This window comes from Lepisma saccharinum, chromosome 1 (genome assembly GCF_977018435.1).
Source record: "Lepisma saccharinum chromosome 1, izLepSacc3.1, whole genome shotgun sequence".
NCBI classification, from domain to species: Eukaryota; Metazoa; Arthropoda; class Insecta; order Zygentoma; family Lepismatidae; genus Lepisma; species Lepisma saccharinum.
This window is the reverse complement of record NC_139229.1, coordinates 75,808,968-75,826,765: the sequence shown is the minus strand read 5'-3', so window position 1 is coordinate 75,826,765 and position 17,798 is coordinate 75,808,968. Positions and strand designations below refer to the sequence as shown.

Here is a 17,798-nt window from a genome sequence, read left to right as displayed (position 1 = left end):
AAGTGGTATGTGGACAATGAATAATCAAAATGCTGAAAAAATATCTGATTTTATCAGATACCGATACATCGACATTGGCTTGGCCCTGATTTTAATAGTTCTTTTGTGGTCTGCTTTTTATTCTGGTTTCAAACAGTAAGAACTTTATTCAACATGTGGTGTAAGAAGATCCTTTAATGAGAATGCATGATTAGATGAAATTGACGAAGGGACACCCAGGAAGGTACACACAGACGGGCACTCAAACCTCGATCTTTTGGTAGAACATAAGACAGGTTTATACCAAATAAATAAGTAAGTAGATATAAATAATATGGCTCTTTTATTTATATAATATACAAAAGTTAACTTTATTGTAGTTTAATAATTTTATATGAATAGTACTTTCAGCAATGTACATCAACATAGCTTAGTTCTTTGGTATGGACATTAAATACAAATTTACATTTTAACTACATAGTAGTAAGTACTGTATAAGAAATACACAAAGAAGATCTACACAGTAGACAAACATTTTTACTGGTGAACTGCTTTGTCAGGGTGTATGCACACTGGAAAAATATTTTTCATATTTGTGAAAAATTAGCATTTCTGAAAATTAATAAGACAACTCGTTTTCCATAAATAATCCCTATTTACAAGTATCTTGTGAATTCAATGAGCAAGAAAATAATGTCCCACATAGCAGGCTTCACCTACAGTGAGTATAGAATCAGCACTGTATAATCTTATTTGTTCAGAACGTACAGTAAAAATAAAGGGAGTCTGATAATATTTAAATTGTTATTATAATGATTTGCACCTGCCACAGGCCAGATATTCTTGTGATAAATAAGACAAAAATATGTACACAATATAAATTACAAGAGAAAAATATGTACACAATATAAATGTCAAGAGAAGAATATGTATACAATATAAATCAAAATTTATCCTTACAAATCTGTATCATACTATTTTGTATTTTATTTAAAGGGCATTGTTTTTACACCAATGACAGTCAAGCCTGCTGAATAGCTAAAATAATATTCTTCTCACAGCAAGCTAGATATTTAAGTTTTCCATTCTCACTTTCAGGAAGATTTACTTTTTTCACGCATCTTTGACTGCTGCTTGATTCATCCCAGGTATAGACAAATCCATCTGCAAATTAAAATAATTTTGATGTATTACGTCTTTCTATCCCAACACACACACACTTTAGAAATATTGCAGAAACACTATACTCAAAGATACAGATGGATAATAATATATGATAATTTTAGGTGATTTTTATTTTATTTTTCATGCAATGTTTCATCCTGGTTTCCCAGAACTTTCTCTAGCCAAGATAACAACACACACAACTTTACATGACTTCTGAAGAAGTGTAGAGTGACTAGTCAAGTAAAGTTCTATGTTGTGTGCGTGGTTATCTTGGCTTGAAAAAGTTCTGGGAAACCAGGATGGAACGTTGCATGAAAAATAAAATTACAGTGTTATTTTTCCTCTGTGGTTATGTGAACCTTAAGAAGAACCTAGATAAACTATCAAAGTTAACAGGCAAAGAATAATACACTACATGAATTCTCCTTTATAAATTGAATTTTTTTGGAGTCCCAGGTTTGATTCCTAGTTGAGGCAGTGGTTTGAATTCCACTTGAAACTGTAGGTTCAGTCTCAATTTGCTATTCGAAGTGGAGTTTAAAAAATTTGGGAATCCTAAATTACATGACCATATCTGCTGTTATGTTATTGAGGAGACTCACTTTGTACCACAAGTAAAGAATAAATACATGCACGACCTCGGCCACTTTGGAGGTGATGTGATCAGCACCATGCTCCGGCCACGTCCTCCCCTGGTACCCATTGATTTTGAGGCTGGATAAGCCCCAGAGCCACTTTATGCAGGAGACAAGGTCACAAAATTCTGACCTTAGATCACCCACCCAGGTCTCCCACATGGCAGTCAGACACTCTACCAACTAGACCACTGCAGCTCTTAAGACAAAATATTTATTCCATTTTGATAAAATGACTGAAAGGTTGAGAATATCTTTCAAGTGGTCAAGTATTTACATTGTCCTAGTTCAGACTTGCTGTTTCTGTAAATTGGTGCTTGAAGTTATGCAAAGCATCACCCATGCCCTCAAACTAAACCCAAGGCTCAAGCAAACATTCCTGCACCAAACAATTTCCACTTCAAGCATTGAAGTAAATTGTAGGTCCATATATTTTACCTTTCGTTCCAGCTATAGTGAAATGTTCTCCAGCACCAATAGCCTCAATATTCATTTGAGGCAGCATATCTATTTTCACTGGCACTCTTCCCTCACAACCTGCAACAAACAATTCTCCTTCTTCTGCAAATAAAGGACAGTGAAATGAGATCAGCTGTAAGTTATAAAATAATTCCAGCAGTACTTTACTGTACTAATAACTTTTTCTCTGACTACCAATTTTCTTGTTCTTACAAGGCAGATATTTCATTTTTTTTAAATTTATTTTTCATGTAAATGTGTTCGTGTAACTTAGCAACATATTGTCCATATATCATATCATATATATATATTTGGAAATTCTTGACTCCTAGTGTTGCCAGCCAAGATTATATGGCCCTAAAATAGCATTTTTTTTCACTTGTCCCATGTGACAGCTATTCCCAAACCCACCAGGCATCAAACATGATCAATATTGGTTGCAAACCACAGATTAGCATGGCATCAGTCGTAAATACAGGCATGCATAATTCATTTTTGATGGAAACACGAAATGTGAAATAACACACTAATGTTCATATTTCAGGTTTTTTAAAGGTGTGAGGTGCATTTTTCCTACATGTTTTGTGCAAAAATAAAGCCTTAAACACGAAATTTAGAGCGTCATTACTGATGTGACAATTTGTGAAGTCTGAATTATCCTGCGGGTTATGCAAACCACAGAAAATTTATTAATTCTGCTCTAAATATTTGAGAAGTAACAGCAGGACACTTTTACACAGGAATAAACTTAATCTTGATAACTACATAAATATCCTATTAGAAGGGAAATGTTTATTTTGTGAAATGTGAAATAACATCTATGTTCTTCTTAAAGACATATTGTAGTGTTATTTTTTCATGTTTTTGAAAGGTGTACTGTGCTTTTTGCTACCACATTTTGTCACGAAATGAACTGGAAAATGTGAAATAAACTCTTAAACATGAAATGTAGAGTTTATTTATCTACATGACACCTTCCGAGGTCTGAATTATCCTGAGAGTTATGTATTAATTAGTTTAATTATTGATTAATTCTGCTGTAAATATTTGAGAAGGAAAAATGGACTCCTTTACACAGGAATAAACTTTATATTATGATAACTGTGAAATATTAATTTTGTGTAATAAGTCAAATTTAGGTTTTTATTCACCATTTTAACACCGAAATGGCAATTTTAAATACTGCTTTTGACCCCAAAATGTGCTCAGTTTTTTTATATCGAAGTCCTGATCTTTTATTCACCACAGATATATGGCTCTAGTCATAAAACTTCAATTTATGGTCTACTACTGGATGAAGCTTGAAGATGCCAAAACCCCTGTCTAGATCTCATGGTTTTCAAGTTATTATCGCTGGAAATTAGGGTAGTGTGACTTTTGAAACACTTTGTATTTTCAAATTTTTTCATAGTATATGTAGATTGACTTGGTGTATTTTAATTTGTTTTTTTGCCACTTTTGGCTAATTGCGAAGATGAGGATGAGTGATGATACGATGAAATTGATGAAGGAACCCACACCCATGCCCAGGCCAGGATTCGAACCCGGGAGCCCTGGCATTGAAGCACACACTGCTAACCACTCTGCCAGAGGGGCCAACCATACTATATATAGAAATTGCCAGAAAATTTGAAGTTGTGGGACTTTGGTTTTTTATTTACTTGCATGCCTGCATTGATGTTTGTTTTATTTCTATTATATCTAATTAACATATAATAAATAAGAATTGTTGCAATAAACCAGGTAGAACTTTCAGAATACACCACTGCTGACAAGTTGGGCCACAATTTTTGCATTTCAGTAAATTATAATATATTCTGTGCATCATAAGCTACAGTCCAGCCAGGGAACTACCTGGAAAAGTCTACTCCAAATGCCAGAGGGGGAGCTGGTAGAAGCACCAGCCAAATTACACTGTGATATTTCGTTTATATAGATTTGCTTGCTTTTATTTTCATTCTGAACCCTTCCATAATTTGAAACACATCTCTACTTACTTCATTGATGTTTCCACAGCAAACTATTTTCACGGAACCCTTACCTTCCCAAAATGTTATTTCCGGTGCAGACCTCCAGGTACCAGACCGGAAACGTGAGCCTTTTAACATAGGTCAACTTTAAGCCAAAAATTTCGTATAGAGGGACACTATCATGGTGGCATTCATACCTTTATATTTCTACATGTAACAACTATTTTGAAGATTGTGAGTCATTGCACCACACAAGATTGTAATTTATAAGTTTACTAAAAAGTATATATAACTACATATTACACGCCACAAGTGAGTACAAATAATTTATTCACAAAAATGAAAATTTAACAAGCTCTAATGTGCATCTCCACCATATTTCTAGTCCCAAGACTATGCACGGCTTCTAACAAAAGCTCATAGTTTTCAGTCTGTAATTAGAGATGTGTGATTTCTGCAGTCACCCCTATTTTGACACTGAACAAGTTCAGTTGACGCATGCACACTTCTGTCCATGGTTTCGGCTAAGGCAGCTGGACTGTACTTCATATAACTTGTTTACTTTGCCACAAATTCCATTTACCTTCGTTATTACCTGTCAAATAAACAGCATGAGAAGTTGCAACTGCCACATTCTCAATATTCTTCTCCAGAAGAGGAAACGAAGCAATATCTCTCCACTCCAAAACTTCTTCAATTCTAATTGCATCATTGTCATTTTGTTTGATTTGATCCAAGCACAATTTGTTGAACCTGTAAAAGTGAACAGCAAGTATTTGTTGTGCACATATTGATAACAATTTTAAAAATACAGCAACAATATAAAACTTGACAATAGCAACAACCAATAGTGAGCTTGATCCAAATATAACATGTCAAACTTCTAATCCAAACCTGAATGATGTATCAGGCGCGGCTCGTGCATTATTTACCCGGGGGTTCACTGAAGTCATGTGACATATATTCAGTTTCCGCAAAATAGACTTCCTTCGCCTAACAAAAGGATGGGGGGAGAGCTTAAAAGATTTGTCCAGAATTTTTTTTTTACCTGGGAGTATAAGGTTTTGTATTAGGGGTGTGCGAATAAATTTAGGGCTGAAACTACAATAAATTGTGCCTTTATGAAAAAAGTTGAGTTTTCTTGGAATGTCATGGACGTCCTCAAGTAGGGGCAGATAATATATTTTTTTCCCCAGGAGGAGCAAAAAACACTCTTTTAGTCTGAAGTTGCTGCAACGCTTTTATAATAATTACCAAAAATTACTGTGACTGAAATTAAATTATATGCGTGTAATATATAATTTTTGGTTTACTTTCGATTTCCATGGGGGGCGGCCCCCTTTGCCCCTTCCGGGCGTCCATGCCGACTAATCAGAACTGGTCCTACATTTATTAAAGGGAAATGGCAACTAATGGCCTGTGCATTATAGAAATCAAACCTGAGACCCTTTTCATTTATACGCGACAGCTTTGTTCAAATTTGGAGCTGGTCGATCAGCACACGCTTTTTTTCAGTGGACAAGGAAGTTTGTTTAAGTTAATTATGTGCATTTCTATCGGTCATTTCTTACCTGCGCGGACAGCAACGCCTACAATGCATCAAATGACATAACCTAGGTAAAGTCCATCCCTCGCTTCACTCGCAGCATCACTTAATACTTTCCAACAAGTATCCAAGCACTTCAAAAACTAACAAACTTGAGACGATTGACACCGAGCGACAACGAGTCACGTCTTCGCGCCATTCTTTCTCTTTCGCGAACCCGAAGTGTTTCCACCTTTAAGGAAAGACCTCTGAATGCATGCACGAGCTATTTTGGAAATGTATCTCCTTTATTTTAATTCATCGCATCTAATTCCAGATTTTATTTGTTTCCACTCATCCATCTCTGCCACAATCTTGCATTTATTCCAAGAAGTTCGGTGCAAAAATGATACAAAGAGAATATTGAATATGTAATGTGTGCGCTTCGAACTTGAACCGCACACAGCAACACTGGAAGGAAGGAAGCAAGCGAGATCGGAGCCTTGTCCCGCGCCTTCTGCGAGAGAACGAACTGCGCATGACCGTTGGGTGTCGACATAGGTTCTGCAATCTCATCTTCCATGTATTTTGTCCTATACCCTCCTCGAGCTTCTGCTCCCGCGCGAAGCTTTCACAATGGCAAGAGCTGTCCTGTGGGGGTTCAACTGAGGGTCTGTATCAGGGCGGCCGATTCGCGGTTTCTTCTTCTCAGCAAAAGAGTTCGCCGCATTACGGGCACAAATACATGACTTATTGTGTAGAATTTTTAGCGAAATAATGTGGAAATGTAAAGACATTGTTTATTGTTCATTCTCAAAGTGATTATCGTATATTACTGGGGGTTCACTGATCCTGTGCGCTATAGGGCCAACCGCGCCTGTGATGTATTCATTTCGTCAATAAATTCTGGTAACCAGATGGTAACATACATTTTCCCCTACAAGGATGAAACAACTTTTATTTTTTATGACTGCCTAATGCTACTCTAGAAAAAAATATATACAGTGTGGGTCAAAGGTGTGGAAACATCCCTTGCATTCCATAAAAGAATTCTGCCTCCCAAATACATCAGTGGTTACTTACCCTGGGGGATTTTTGACGTGGAATATGTCCCAGAGTTTTGGCTCACCCTGTATACTAGAACAGTTTATCATTTTTACATTTTTTAAAAAAAATCCCTGTTTAATGTGGAACAACCTGCAAAAGGTTCAGTATAATTTTATATATATATTCGGAACCAATATATAAACAATACTTGTTATTTCCTGTGCACAAAAGTTTCTTTTCACTCGTCAGGAGCATAGAGCAGTCCACTCCGCAGAATGTCTGCCTCACTGATACTTCTAATAAAGGAACCATCTGTGGAATGTTGTAAGATTCTCTATTGTTGAAACCAAGTTGCCCTGTAACAAAATATAAAAATAATAATCTTTGAACAAGCTTTTGAATGTTGTGTTGTTACAATCCCTTCAGCACTGCTAAGGTTTATGTCAACTGTCAAAATCGGAGAATCTTAAATGGAGATTTAATCATAAGGATTAAACTTCTGTACCCAGATCTGCATACACAGTGTGGCAATTTGAAATCGAAACTGATTTTTTTTCTCGGTAGGTGGTGCCACTGCAAGCATTCTGTGGTGTGAACAAGTAACTGGTATCTCACGAACAATTGACACAGAACTCGTTGACCTTGAGCGACATTGCCACTTGTGGCATTGTTGAATGTGGGCACGTGTAGTGAAAGTGCGTCGTGATTTCAACATGGAACAATGAGCAAACATCAAGTTTTGTGCGCTCTTGGGTAAAACTGTACGGAAACGTTTCACATGTTGTAGCAAGTCTATAGGGACAATTGTTTATCCTGTATGCGTGTATTTGAATGGCTCAGGCATTTCAGTGAAGGATGGGAGCCAATGGAACACGACGAGCATCCAGCTGTAGCAGGGACGGTGAGAACACCAAAATTGGTTGAGAAAGTGAGGACAATCATTACTGAAGACTGAAATTTCAGACAGACTGTTATTGCTGCATTTTATCTTGAGGTACTGAAACGTTTTATGCAAGGAATAACACGTGTGAGGCCCGAGTATCGGGATGATGGAAGCTGGAGTCTGCTTCATGACAGTGACCCAAGTCACAACACTGTGATTGCGAAGAACTTTTTGACCCTAAATCGACTCTGTGTTGTCACACCCTGCCTACCCTGCCTGGCTCTGTGTGATTATTTTTTTTTTATTATTTCCTAAACCAAAATCTGCACTGTACTTTTATGATGTACCAACAATCAAGGCAGTTACGACATGGATTTTAAACAGCGTTACACAAAACAAATTCCAGCAATTCTTCCATGCACTAGTAGGCATTGTGCTACGATGTGTGGATGCAGAAGGGTCCTACTTTGAATGATCCAAGGTAAGTAACTTTCTGTGAAGACTTGTTTATTTTTTACAGCACCAGTCTCGATTTCAAATTGCGGCACTGTGTATTTCTTATGTTGAGGTTATCTTGAAATACACCAATGATGTATTCTCAACATATGACATGGGATACTACAATTCTTATTTATTGCATATATTTATTATTCACCCCATCAGGGGGTAGACAAAACTAAACAAAAATTAAGGTGCCAGACACTTTTTTAGTTTTTAATTATTATTTTTTCCAAATACAGACTACGAAAGCCATAAACTGAACTAAGATAAGCTACAAAATGTTATCTTAAAACATTAATTCATTAATTAATACAAGATTGGATTAAAAGTAATTACTTCTTGCTACAGAGAGGCGCTCTAGTGGTAACAGCATAAATAACTATGCAATTCATTCTAATATGTGACCCAACTCTACCATATCACTGCATATTTTAAAATTCAGCTAGCAACAGTGAACATTTTCTAATGGCATGTTTATTATTCTTATTTAATGATACACGTGATACAGGAAACACATAAACATTAAAAAAAACATACTGTACTCGTTACTTAAGAAAAAATTGAAAATTTCCGCAAGCGAACTTGAAATTTTACAAAAAAAATTACAACTAAATTAAAAAATTCAGGCACCATGACAACTGGGTACCCTGTATTTTTCTACCCCTGCACCCCATCTAGATTAATTAGATATGATAGAAATAAAACACCAATGCACGCATGTAAGTAAAACAGAAACGTAAGTCTGACAACTTAAAATTTTCCAGCAATTTCTACATTAATTTACTTTCAATTCGAACTCCAAGTGGACACAAAAAAAGTTTGAATTATCCAAAATTCAAATTAACAAAAACATTAATTGTAGAATATGAAAAAAAGTTGGTTTACTGGCAGTTAATGTGGTAATATGCCACTGAAACATACTGCTGTTCGTCAAGTGAAAAGCAGTAAACGAAAATTGCAGTTCATATTTTGTGCCTGTTTTCTGGCTCGAAGTTTGTCGAAAGTCCAGACAAGCTAATTGGATGGAGCACCATGCGAGGTGTGTCCACCAGACATCTTAAATTAGAAAATTCATTAAGACAAACAGATTAAAACATGATTTATAACAAAGGAGAGAATGGGTAAGGTGAAAGAAGATAACAATGCAAGCCACACGGTTTGCAAAATTTTCTCAATAACTGCTATAACTTAATTGTCCTAAAGAAATTAACCTTGATTTTCATGACTACATTTTTTTGTTAACAGTGACATTAAAAAAAGAAGAAAATGTTACCATTGCTTCCATTGCCCCAGCCGAAAACTTCCCCGTCACTAGTCACAGCCAGTACGTGTGAACCTCCACATGAAATTTGAACAACATCCACTCCAAGGAGAAATTCCACAATCTTGGCTCGTTTCACATCTTGATAGTTTCCATGTCCCAAGCACCCACTATCCCCGCTTCCATAGGTGAGGAGAATTCCCCTGTCTGTGGAAACAAAAAAGATGTTACGTACCTTTTAGTAAGTTCAGGAATTTACCCTTTGTTCCACATGTTGTTGTCACAAGACTCTCATCAATTATAAGGCGTGGAAAACAAAACTTACTGCTTCACCTTCTACAGGTTTATTCTTGGAAACACACACTTAACAGCACAATTAAGTAAACTTTAAACTACATACTACACTTATTTTCGACATTTTCTGCCACTCTTTTCCTGTTGCTATCGTGATTTTTGTTCGTTGATAAATCTCTCCATTTGTTAAATGTTGCCAGGTCCTGGCGCATCAAGGTTAGTTTATTTTCTATCTGACATTAGTTGTCTATGACATCATAAATATTTGCCAAATTGAAAACACACAAAGCCCGACCCTGTGGCCGAGTGGTTAGCACATCGCGCTGCGACGCCAAGGGTCCCGGGTTCGAATCCCGGTCGGGCTTGGTTGTTTGTGAATGTCCATTCATCAATTTCATCATTTCATCACTCATCCCCATCTTCGCAAATTAGCCAAGAGGCACAAAACGCGAAGTAAAATAAACTAAATCAATCAATCAATCAATCAATGAAAACACACAAACACAATATTTTAACTAAATAAGAAAGAATTACAATGTAATGTCCAGGTCATTACAAAGGTTTTTAAATTTATTGACTGCATCCTTACATAAGCATATATAGCATAATCAATCGTTAAAAATGTACCAATTCAATACAAAATGGAATATATTTAGTGTGAACTCAGCTTGCAACACTCTTGGAATGATAAAACTCTTATTCAAAGTAACAACATTTATGAAGGTTCTTAGAAACTATGCTCAAGCAATCATTATTAAACTAAAAGTCATTGCAAGATCCCCAGTGGTAAATATATGTGGAAAATTTTACGTAAGTTGTTTTGAGATGTATGTCTCGCCGTGTCCTATAAAGTCCCCCCCCCCCCCCCCACAGAATCCTTGCAATTCCATTGTAAATGTTTAGGAAGTTAATAGCTGTCTCACTAGATGAGCACTACTTTTCAATTACATTTAATCATCAGCCATTCTCATTGCCACAGTTAACCAAAAGTAGCAGGAAATGACGTAAAATAGGAAAAATAAACGTACGCTGACACTGGAAAACATGTCTTAAAGCCTTTTTTAAAGTTTTTCAATTTTGTCATCTACAGTATGAAAGGAAAAGAGTTTTAAACAGTAATTTGTTTTCAATATATGGTAGTTTTGTTGATCTGCAAGTAACTATGAAATAGATCAGTGAATTTTGCATACTGTTAGACCTTACTGACAATAATCTTAACCGAGTTTTCGGATACTCTCAACTGCAATGCATGCAGATACACCATTTGGTTGTGTTGGAAATCAAAGTAAAGTGTTACAATGCTTACCAGTCAAACAAGCAATGTAACCATCACCACAACCAACTTGCTTCACTGTAAAACTTCCTTCATCTATGCAATGGGGTACAAAACGAATTTCAGTTTTCTCATTTCCATCTACTTTCGTTCTCCTTTCCTGAAATTGAAACAAAGTTCATAGAATATTATATACAATTGTCATTATTAATATTATGTGAGTTTACCAGCTTTGGCTATGACAAAGGATGCAAACATTTACTGCATGCACTTACAACTAATCTATTTTAAACAATTTAGTCGTCGTTCCCTGTAGAAATTAGAACCGCAATCAATACGCAGTCTTTCTGGCAGTGAAATCAAGCTTGTACACTGACATAAAGTGGCCCACTTTACAGGGATGAACAGTTTAAGTATATGCCACTTTATCTATCTTATTTCAATGCCTGACAAATCTACATGTAATGCACTTACAACTAAGTGAACAACTACATATCTGTATATTAGCATAAGAAAGTAAACTTAGCATATTACAGATGCTCTTTTCATACAGGGTAGTGCACGAACCGTTGACATAATTAATCTTTGAACAGCACCTTTATTGTAGAAGGGAGATGAAGAACACCTAATACACAGGTAACTTGGTCCTTGCAAAATACTCTGCACTACATCACATGTTCAATGTGTCCTCCATGGCGGCGTGCAACCTCTTCCAGGTGAGCAGACATGTTCCTGACAACTTTCCTGCACAGATCTCCATGAATTTGACCACACAACTGCACAATCCGGACACTCATGTCCGTAAGAGTTTGAGGCCGTAAAGGGAACAGTCTCTCTTTCAAATAGCCCCACAGAAAAGAATTGCAAGGATTTAAATCTGGGCTTAAGGGTGTCAAATGAATCCACCATGATGGCGCTGTAGGTACCTGTGGGACATACGCGACCACTGAATATTCTCTGCAGATAATCCAGTACACTGTTCGCGGTATGAGGTGTGGCCCCGTCTTGCATAAACCACTGGGTGTTCATTGGCAGATTCGTGGCAAGAAGATGAGGCACAAATTTATTCTCCAACATAGCCTTATCCCAAAGCGCCATCATGATGGATTCCTTTGGCCACCCTTAAGCCCAGATTTAAATCCTTGCAATTCTTTTCTGTGAAAGAGAGACTGTTCCATTTACGTCCTCAAACTCTTACAGACATGAGTGTCCGAATTGTGCAGTTGTGTTCAAATTCATGAAGATCTGTGCAGGAAAGTTGTCAGGAACATGTCTGCTCACCTGGAAGAGGTTGTATGCCACCTTGGAGGACACATTTAACATCTGATGTAGTCCAGAGTATTTTGCAAGGTCCAAGTTACCTGTGTATAAGGTGTTATTCATCTTCCTTCTACAATGAAGGTTCTGTTCAAAGATTAAATGTGTCAACTGTTCGTGCGCCACCCTGTAGTTAGGACTCAAACCCAGGTGCTTCTGTATCATTGGTACTCAGTTTCACAAAATACTTGAGTAGTTTCATTCACTAGTGGAGAAAGTCAAAACATGGCATTAACATATCATCAAACAGTGCCATTTTTGGCTTATTGTTGTTAGTCTTTATTTTTGTGCATGTGTTACTTTGTAATTTTTATTTTTGTTCTTTTCATTGTCAACAATTTTAGCACAAAGGGCCAATTTATGCTATATCTGATTTTTTTTTTTCAATAAATAAAAATAAAAAGAATACTCAAGAGACAAAAAGAAAAATAATAAAAAAACTACTGCAAACCTCCCACGAAATAACTCTTCCTCTCTTAGTGACTGCAATTCGTTGACTTTTTCCAACTGCCACCTGCACTATCTCACTTTCAAGAGCTGGTGAAGTCAAACTATGTACAAAAGCAGATAATTTGAATTAAAAAGAAGTCATCCTGCAACATAAAAAACAAACAAAAGAAAAGAAGCTTGAAAGTGTTGTGTTTTGAAATGTCTCCAAGTCTGGGGGAAAATAGTGGGGATGCTACGAACGTGGCACTAACATCACTGCACTGTCTATCTTCACTGAGCGAGTAACTGGGTTGAGTAACTCACGCTGGATGCCAAATAGTTTAACTTACTCACAACTCCTCCCGCAGCTGGGATAGGTAGTCAGATCTACCCATTATGCTAGCTTTATACACACCGGAGATATGGCAATCTTGTACACTCAGGGTTCGGGTATGCACAATGAAAATTGTTGTCGACTTAACAAGTTTATTACACACAGAACGAATTCGCCATTTCTTCTGATACAATTTCATTGCACTTCATTGTCCCCGAAGATCCGGGTACGAAGCTCCTCTGCTTGAGTTTTGGAAAGGGAAGAGTCACCATCCAATTTTTCCTCTTATGAGGTACCAGTGGTGGGGAAATATGGGACCTTATTTTCTTAGGCCATCAAATAAATGTTGCATCATCATTTGTCTTAAGAAAACAACAGTCTTGGCTTATGGGGACAATTAGGGCATTAGTTTGTGACTCACGGAACAAAAGAATAATACTAAAGAACAATATGAACTTAATGTAAGCTTGTAGTCTTTAAAGCTTATTTAACTTTACTCTCTTAATTAAAATAATTAACATCAGCTAACTGCAGTAACTAATTAATTGCTTAATCACCTGTAACGTTAAACTAACAAAAGGTGACCGCCATCTTTTGTATAATCTACCTGGTAGGCCGAGGGATATTGTTATCTCTCATCTCCATTCTACCAGAGTAGGCCAAAAGATGAAGCCACTTCTACTACGACTGTTGTGAGATGTATAAATCTACTAGTAGGCCGAAGAATACCGATACCCTTCGCTTCTGTTCTACTAGTAGGCCGTCTCCCAACAGTAAAACAATTTGTGAATCTAACCGTAACCTGATGCAATGTGTATTCGTTCTGTCTGTAAGCCACACAAGTGCATTTCCATTCTACAGGTAGGCCACACTGCAGGAGGTTGAGCCCGACACAATGTGTATAATCTACCTACAGGCTCTACGAGGAGTATGTATAATCTACAAGTAGGCCGCACTGCAGAAGGCTTTCCCTGAGAATCTATGTGCTAATGCTAGGCTATTTGCGGGAGCTGCTTATATGCACAGCACCAGTGCCTCTAGTGGATTCTCGTGAACTACGAGTGTGCTGATTATCACTGAGTACCATCTATACGGGATAACACTGAACTATTACAACAGTAATGCTCCCTAGTGAGATACGGTAGAACTTCGTTGTCTACCATGCTTTGCAGTGAAATTATATGCAGAAGCGATAAGAGATTAGATAAGAATACACGTTATGATTCACAAGAAAAGAGAAAATAACAAATGTATATACTTGAAACAATCTCGCAGGATTGTTGCAGTTTGTGTTTACAACTATTTTATGGAAATTAAAATAACTGTATTCCTTGTTATGTCTCATTTTTTTTAGATATGATTCCAGTGGGGCCAATCTCCATGGTAGAGTGATATGAACATTCATAAATAGGATCTAGAAAAATATTCTGACATTTGGGTGATGCAAAAGAACACATCTCTAAAAAATAAGTCTTACGTATGCAAGATCGTTCCTGAATACTCTGATAGACCCAAAAAACACAACTATTTATATATAACAAAAGATGAGTTTTGGATCTTCCCAATGGCATAGTGGTAATCCTGTCGTCAAGTAATTATGGGGCCCCATGTTGGGTCTCACTTTTAACTAGGTTCAGTTCCAGTCAGCCTCCCTGGGCATGTAGAGGACTTAAAACTTTTTAGAAAAGAGAAATACAATGTATTAAATTCATGAACACTACTGTATTAAAATACCGAATAGGATCTGAAATCTCATATTCCCATGCGTAGACCAGGCACTGAGCATTAATATCTCCACCACTGCTGGCAAAATACGTCGATCCACCACTTGATTCTTGCAAGGTGTCTTTGGGTTCCTTGCTAAAATGAGGAAACAGGCAGCGCCCTCTGAAATTAAGTTACAAAAGCATGCAATTAATAGTCAAATTGTCCCAGACTATTGGCATTGCATTTTGCACAACTACTATCTAACTCCTCATTATACATTAATATTATGCAACTTCATTTTAATTATTTTATTACTGAAACTGATTTTATGTTCATTCAAATTAGTTTATCTATAAACTGAAAGGTCACAGGGAAAAAAAATCAGCTTAATAAATTTTCTGTTCTAAGCAACATAGTGATGTCATTTATTGCCAAGTGCATACTGGCTGGACTTTACAACGTGCTTTCTTTTATTTGTCACTTCCATTCATAAAAGTATGTGTTTTTTGTAACTTTTCGTTTACATGTTGAGTAATATTTTTTTCCCAATGCCATTATAAATTTCCTTGATGATATGAATATTAGCTTGTAATCCTCAAATTGAATTTAATATAGTCATTTGATATGCCATCAATACATTTTTTTCCAATATCTGTATTTCATTCAAATGAAAAGTGTTTAAATATGAGAGAATAAAAACTGTGTTGAAATATGGAAAAATAATTAACATTTTCCATTATGTTTGTGTGAAATTCAGTAATGTATTAATAATAGGGTTTTCTAATTCAACTGAAAAAATTGCTATGTGTGATCCCTAATGCAGTTGTGTAACAGAAATGTGTTACAAATATTACTCTCAGATCTTCCTGTGCATGAATGATTTAATGAATTATCATCATAATATTTGCTCAAATTAAGTTCAAAACTGTAAACAATAAAATATTCAGACCTTTAATTTTTTAATTTATATGGACAGTCTCTAATTGATTGATTCATTGATTTAGTTTATTTTACTTCACGTTTTGTGCCTCGTGGCTAATTTGCGAAGATGGGGATGAGTGATGAAATGATGAAATTGATGAATGCACATTCACAACCAAGCCCAAGCAGAATTCGAACCCGGGACCCTTGGCGTTGCAGCATGATGTGCTAACCACTCGGCCACAGGGTCCGGCGACAGTCTCTAATTGTATTTTAATTTTGTAAATTGGTTAAAACGTCCAGTGACAATGAATCCGATGAATCTTTTTGTAGCTTTCTTTGATGTCAATTTTACACAAGAAATTTGTTTTTATTATCTATTTGCGTCCCGCACAGTGGCTGTATGGTTAAGGCATCGTGCTTTGGGCCCCAGCTACAGAATGCATGCAGGTTTGGGTCTCCTGGGATGAAACATAACAACTTTTCTCCTGAGATTTTGGCCAGTGTATGGGACTGGTGGCCACCCACCATTGTGAGGAAATTGGGGAGCTACGAATGAGTAGCGTAACCTGATCACGCAAACCTTCAAATATCCACACGTCACCCCATAACTGTTTGGATAATCTCCCACCTCAGCAGATGGAAGTGAGGCTGGCTGTAGGCAGGTAGGCCCTGGCCCCCACGGGCTGTTGCACCATGGGTTATTATTACATTATCGCTTTCAGTCAGGGCCACAATGCTCATGTCTTAACCAGCACTTAAAATGAAAAATGTTAGCTGGGGAATGGGGGGGATGTTTGGTCGAGCCATGGGGTTAGCTGGGGGAATGCTCCTATGGTTTAATATGGTGACAATGAGGCTGCTGGGGGAATGCTTTGTGAAAATTTTGCTAGCTTGGGGGATACCATCCCCCCTGCATTCCCCTTCACTTTGAGCACTGATTTTTGTACAGTTAAGATTATCATGAGAATGGCCTATTTGAAAATTAGTATACCGTATTTGCCTGCATATGATATGCACATTTTTCGTACACATGTTTGAGGAAAAATCTTTATCACTGAATTTATAATAATTTACAGTATTTTAAATATAAAGTAATGTGTAGGTCTACTTTCAACAAATAACTTACCTCGTATAACTATGAAAGAATACATTTTAATCTTCTTCATTATACACCACAAGGAAATTTTGTAACTCAGAACAGAAAAAAATTCCAGAAATGAATGTAATCAAAAACTGAGTATTGGTGTATAAGACGCACCCTGTTTTTCAGACATGTTTTTAAAGGAAAAAAGTGTGTCTTACACGCTGGCAAATACGGTAATTAAAATGTTCATGTTTTATCAGGTATGAAATAGAAACTAAATTCTCTCTCCTTCACTTGAAAAATTAAACTGATTTCAAAGGTTAGAATAAATTAAAAGACGAAAGGAGGCATTGGAATTATGAAAACTAACAAAATAATTTATGTTGGAGGGAATAAAAAAATGTGGTTGATTCAAGTGGATGGTGGCAGAGACCACCAAAATTCATAGTACATTTACAAGCAAGTTTCATGGAAATAATTTAGTAACTCGCTTACGCCCTCTTAAAATAATTTAAATGAAAAAGAATTTGAAAATCCTTTGTTTCTCCTAGGTATCAACAGTCAAGAAAACATAAATCATAAAATGCTAAACGATAAAAAATATGACATAAAAAACAAAACACAACTTTGAGATTGTGTGTTTTGTTGACAACAAACAACTACATTGGAACTGAATGAATAAAATATGTAATCCAAAATGAGAGTTTTTTGTTCTAACTCCTTCATTGGGTCTGATAATGCAAACAAGAAGTTTGTGACACATTAAGTGTTATCTAATAAGCAATATAATGTTTAAAAATACATTGGGTATATGTAAGCTATTAAAATATTCCAAAAATTCTCCTTTCAAACAGCATTTATGTGAGCATGACTACCATGATTCATTATATGTTACGTTACCTTATCACACCCAGTGCCGGATCTACAAGCCGCAAAGGGTTCGTAATGCGTGTGTAAAAAATGAACTTAGTTACTCAGGGGTACAGAAACGAATACAATATATAAAGGT

The 17,798-nt window shown here is 36.4% G+C and overlaps 1 protein-coding gene across 3 annotated transcripts in view; it reads right to left on the bottom strand.

Moving 5' to 3' along the window:
* Positions 1-335: 335 nt before the first annotated feature.
* LOC145996734 (serine/threonine-protein kinase Nek8-like) overlaps positions 336-17,798 on the bottom strand; it is a 43,355-nt gene continuing 25,892 nt past the window's right edge. For 2 of the 3 annotated variants that reach the window (XM_083133262.1, XM_083133271.1), the window contains 8 exons: positions 14,809-14,961; positions 12,763-12,862; positions 11,028-11,154; positions 9,440-9,634; positions 6,991-7,138; positions 4,794-4,963; positions 2,220-2,342; positions 336-1,143 (listed from right to left, as the gene is read on the bottom strand). In XM_083133262.1, coding sequence (XP_082989388.1) covers positions 1,001-1,143; positions 2,220-2,342; positions 4,794-4,963; positions 6,991-7,138; positions 9,440-9,634; positions 11,028-11,154; positions 12,763-12,862; positions 14,809-14,961 — 1,159 coding nt within the window. In that variant the 3' untranslated portion in view covers positions 336-1,000. The remainder of the gene's footprint in view (positions 1,144-2,219; positions 2,343-4,793; positions 4,964-6,990; positions 7,139-9,439; positions 9,635-11,027; positions 11,155-12,762; positions 12,863-14,808; positions 14,962-17,798) is intronic. The other variant, XM_083133267.1, reaches the window with a different exon arrangement.